The sequence below is a fragment of the Mauremys mutica genome, chromosome 2, assembly GCF_020497125.1.
Source record: "Mauremys mutica isolate MM-2020 ecotype Southern chromosome 2, ASM2049712v1, whole genome shotgun sequence".
Classification (NCBI taxonomy): Eukaryota; Metazoa; Chordata; order Testudines; family Geoemydidae; genus Mauremys; species Mauremys mutica.
In genome coordinates, this window is record NC_059073.1 from 187,639,103 (window position 1) to 187,644,567 (window position 5,465).

Below are 5,465 nucleotides of genomic sequence, written 5' to 3' on the forward strand. Positions count from 1 at the left end.
GCTTGCGACACTGTTTCTGTAATGACACAGATTAAATATATTAGCGTGAACCAGAGCTCTGAAAGGGGCACAGAACAGCAGGTTTCCATTAGACTGGAATTGTTGAGCTGTATTCTGAGACTGAAGAATAAGATGAAATTATAGCAGGGTTCTGAAGTATTGTTTGCTGGTACTTCAAAGAACTTGGACCAGATCCTCCAATCCAGCAGAGATTCAGGGGAAATCAAACTGAATCCTTGCCTGCTAGTCAGATGGATCATAGCTACATGGCATCACCTGAAATTCTGGTAGGGACACAATGTTTCCCCAAAGCAGCCAGCATCACAAAGAAATCTAAGGAGGCTGCAGTCCAACACCAGAGCACGCTGACTGCATTCAGAAAGTTCTCTCAGCAGCAAATCTGAAGAAACAGTTCATCTGGAATGTCAATGCATAGACTATAATGGGATGTAATAAATTCTTTGGTAAAATTACCCTTGGACTTATCACATGACAATGGTAAGAATCACAGAGTTATTTTTTTCTACACCTAGAAGAAACATTATTAGAATAAGGAACCAGCATTATCTTAATGATTCTGACTCCCTGGATCATGGAACATTTTCTGCCTATAAACTTCCCCAACCTCCTTTCTGCTTGGCTTATTGCTGCAGATTTAAAGAGACAGTGCTCGTTCTCCCACAAATCAATTACATTGTAAAAATGTTTCTCACGCTTTTCTATAAAACTGTTCCACATTCATGATAAATACTCCTTAGACTTCTTACTCTTAGCAAGCCTCAGAAAGTCTGTCCATCCCTCTCCTTTTCCTTTTCCCAAATACTTTGCAAAAGTGCTTTAGCTGCTTGTAAAAAAAAATATGGTGAGCTCTGGCTGCATCAGTCACTGGTTGAAGGGCCAAAATCCATTTGCTGTGTTTGTAAAACCCTGACCACAGGCCCTGTCAGAAACTTTCCACATAGGCCCAAAGTCCAAAGCTTGGTTTGAGCTGGGGGCCTACCGTGAATGATCTTGGCTAAAAAAGCTGAACAAACAAGAGACAATCTTGCTTTTTACTAAGATAAGCATGGTCAGTAAAACTCCAGATGGGGAGAGGTAATTGGTATCCTAATCAGAAGCTACAGACATACCAAAGTATTGAAAGGGTCCTCCATGTTCACTCCGTGGAGGAGGAAGATAGCTAATACCCTCCCCACATACCAACCTTGAGTTCATTGAGAGGCCCAAGCATGTCAGTATGAGATATGACATTCTCTCTTCCACAGATGCTTCCCCCTCCCTCTTATATGCCAATGTTAGCTTTTAGGAACACAATGGGGCACCTTGAAAACACTTTCTATGGCCATGTACTTTTCAACGTCTTTTTGCTTTAACCCCTAGGAATGTACCTGTTGGACAACCGTAAAAGCTACCTCATTCCTATGGACCCCAAATCAGAATTCAACATATATAATACATGTATTATACACTTTATACATTGTTTGAGGGAAAACACCTGTATACTAACAGTATGTTGTATGTTAATATGTTAACCTGAAACCATGGGCAAAGCCATTATGTAATCTTTTAGACTATTGGCTTATTGTGCTTATCTGGTCTTGCTGCTAGATCTATCCAAGGGCTCGGGACTTCCCACCCTGTCGCTTACCTCCACCCAAGGATAATGTATATAATCTATTGTTATCAATTTCTTGGCAGTGTCTTTGAGCCTAATAAGCAAAGTGACAATCCGCCAGTGCTGTGTGTAATAAACCCATGTGCTTGACTCTACACAGTGTCCATTTTATTCCTTCACTGATGCAAAACAGGAGTTATATAATTCGTTTAAAAATATATTAGGGGCTATATGGAGCAGCCGCTTACTCACACTGATGAATATTTACTTTCTTGAGAAGTCCCACTGACTTCAATAAGCCCTCACGTCACATGCAATTAAGTACTCAGCAATTCATTGGTATTAAGGCCAGAAGAAATCATTATGATCATCCAGTTTAAATTCTCTGCATCAGACAGGGCCCTGTGAGGAAGAGTAGCAGAATCTGTCCCCTGGTACCTTTGCTGCTGTTCCTGTGTTACCCTTCTCTTTGGTCTTTTCTTCTACTGATGAGATCCCCCTCCAGCCACATCTTTATTGCAGTGTAGATTATTTCCAACATTGGAAAATGTTTATCTGCATTAAAAAGAAAAGACAGAACAACTAAACCTCTATTGTGCTTTTGAATGACAGAAACATCTAGAGCCACCACTGTACAATGTATGCTTTCCACACTTCCTCTGCAACCTCTTCATATGCTCTCTTGGGTGACACTCTGTCCTTCGTTCTTGAATTTTGCTAGAAAGGTTTAATTAACTGCTGCTGAAATTTCACTTCCAGGATTATTTGTCACCTGGTGTGAAATGCACTTATAGAAATGAGATTTCATTGTGTGATGGATAAGACCAGGGTATCCCTAACCTCTGTAAAAAGTTGGGCAATAGCCAATCTATTTATTCATTATTTGATTTAGTTTCACTTATCTCTTCACAGAAGGGCAGAGGTGATAAGTGATGGGAAACTTCTGACAAATGTTAAAAACTTTGTAAGTGATATTGGATATACTGAATTTCTACAAGGGGCTCAGGCTTCTGCTGTATATATTAAGCAAAAGAAAGGCTTGTATTGATTTTTTTTTGATGGCATAAGCTATTTTGAAACCATCACTGGTATTAATGGGGAAAGGTTAAATTCCCTGAAGAAAGATCGCTTCTGCTATTAGAAGTTTTTGCTGAGAGGAGATTTTACTACTGGAAACTCACTTAGGAAATATAACTGAACCAAAACATAACTTAGTTTCCAAATATAAATGATTTGTTTACAACATTGTGAAGAAAGTCTGGTAAAATTCTAAGTGGCAATGATGGAGAAGGGAAAAAATTGCCTCCTCTGGTTAAAATATGAAGATGTTAAATGATATCTTCTCATTAAAGCTCTGTTCCTCCCATATCTGGTTTCTGAATTAAATATTGTGGCAGAGCACTGAATGCTTCATTGAGTAAACATGGGATTTTCAAAGGCACTCAGTCTTGGCATAACTCTGCTTCCATTGAAGGCAATTTAAATTTTTCAACTGAGCTCAATGGGAGCACAATTAGGCCAATGCTGTGAACTTTTGAAAATTGCAAAGGTGCTGTATACCAGTATAGCTATTCCCAAACAGGAAAAGGAATAAGCTATACTAATATAAAGTACTTTTCTGTTTAGGCTTCAAAGGATAAGATTATTATCAATACCGTGTTGGTAAAAATTGATTTCAGCTTGCACACACAGAGATGAAAAATATGTCAATTTATAATCATAGAAATTTACATATAGGCAAAGTAAGAAAAATGCTTTATAATTTAGATTTGCATTTAAGAGAGAGGTCCACTTTGTATTTTTTACATGTGATAGACGATTAGTGTGTTAATTGTAATAAAGCTTTAACTTTTTTGAATCTCAGTGTCTGTCATTAATTATTGTCTGACCCCCATAATTCCCTCCAAAATGTAAATAAAGTAAGAAAAAATGTGTAAAAATAAACATGAATATAATCCATTGAAATTCTAAGAAAATCAAATTCTGTCAAGCCTACTATATCTATGGTAGGGGTTGTAGTGATGGAAGTGTTTGGTTTAAAAATAAAATCACACCCCTAAGTGAAATACTTATACTGGTACAAAAACTATATGTAGCCCATGCCTTAAATAGACATTACAAAGGATAAATCATGTTTTGTCATAAGCCTTAAATTTATTTGAATGAAAAGGCCATTTATGGTTGACTTCAGTCATACTGGCCAATGAACTTCATGAACTTGCAGTTGCTCTGGTATTTGTAAATGTTATCTGGGTTCCAGGTCACATCCACCCATGCTATTATAATCCTTGGATCCAGAATGGTTGTAAAAAAGTCAAAGTACTTCCACCAGATTCTAATCATCCATTGCCAGGTACTTTCCTCTTTCTGGGTTCTCTTTTGCTCTTCCAAGGCCAATTTTACCTTTTCCAGCATTTTGCGGTGTGCCTTTAATTCATGCTTATGTTCATACATTTGCCGATGGTTAACAATCTTCTCAGCCCTCAGTTGTGCATTCTTTAGCATGGCATTGGTATCTTCATCGTAATCCAGTTGACATGCAAAGGTAAAATCTTGGGCTGCCTCCTCCCAGTGCCCCCAAAGCATGTGTGCTTGCCCTGTCCACTTGTAAGACTCTGCTGAATTGGGGTTAAGCTCACAGGGTCTGTCACAGTCTCTAATGGCAGCATTCCGCTTCTGCAGTTTCACAAAAGCACTGGCTCGGTTAACATACAAGAGGATGAAGTGAGGATTCAGCCTAATAGCATCCTTGAACAAGTCAATGGCTTTCTGAAGTTCACCTTCATCCAGGGTGGCAAGGGCATGTTCCCTCTTTTCATTGGCCTGATTTATCATCTCATTTGTTATTTCCAAATATTCATCTCCCATTTCTTGGGGATCATCCAGATCCTGTTCAATAACACCATCATCCTCAATTTCCAAGTCACTTTCCTCACTCTCAGCTGCTTCGGGTTGTTTCCCTTGCTCCTTGAATGTCTTCTCTTCAGAGGCATGTTTCACTGAACATAATATGGTATCTCCCATGCTCTCTATAGAGTCCCGCAGGAAACTCAATTGCTTGGCTCTCAAAAGAGTTGGATCCTGGCTGTAGAGATCCACCAAGGCCTGAAGTTCAGTAAATTTTTTTTGGATCCATGGTGGCTTGGCCAGAAGGGAGCTGGGCAACACAGACTGTGCTGAGGCAGAGGGAAAAGATAAAAGCTGTAACAGTTGCTAACTACTAACTCAATGTGAGACAACACTATGGAGGAACAAGCTAGACTTGTATGTTCCCTTCTGACTGTGGTCTTTATACTACAGTTTGCAAATACGTCTATGGTGTTTTTTTGAAGGTGTCATTCTCTATTACAGCTCTGGTTATGCCATAAATTCTGATGATGTCATAAATTATGATATCATCTGAACCCAGAAAAAGATTTTTATCTATTTAATCACCAGGCATGCATTCACTGAACTACATATATTATAGGAAAGCGCCAGGGGAAAGTGGCTGATCATCCACCTATATTTTTACTGGAATGTTATCACCTTTTATTAATATATGTATAAATAATAAGATTAGTTTGATCCCTTTATTTATTTTTAAAGAATATGAGATCTTACATTGCTATATAGACGGTAATGTAACAATTTTAACTGCATGGGCTTCATAGATGAAATCATATTGTGATTATAGAATATTTTACCTCTCATTATTTTATGACTACTGTAGTAACTATAACACCAGATATGAGGCACTATAGCCAAGCTGTATCAGCATTTCCATTAAAGGCCCCTACAGTACATTTACTATTAATTACCTGTGGGTCAAAAAACAGCAGATTGATTCTTGACCAAAGAAGGAAGCTTT

The 5,465-nt window shown here is 38.3% G+C and overlaps 1 protein-coding gene across 1 annotated transcript; it reads right to left on the reverse strand.

The window, feature by feature from the left end:
• Positions 1–2,113: 2,113 nt before the first annotated feature.
• Positions 2,114–4,892, reverse strand: LOC123364656 (putative protein FAM10A4). The gene is made up of 2 exons (XM_045006945.1): positions 3,813–4,892; positions 2,114–2,170 (listed from the first exon to the last, which is right to left on the reverse strand). The coding sequence occupies exons 1-2, from the start codon at positions 4,637–4,639 to the stop codon at positions 2,167–2,169; spliced, it is 831 nt and encodes a 276-aa protein (XP_044862880.1). The 5' UTR covers positions 4,640–4,892; the 3' UTR covers positions 2,114–2,166.
• Between the last annotated feature and the right edge of the window lie 573 nt (positions 4,893–5,465).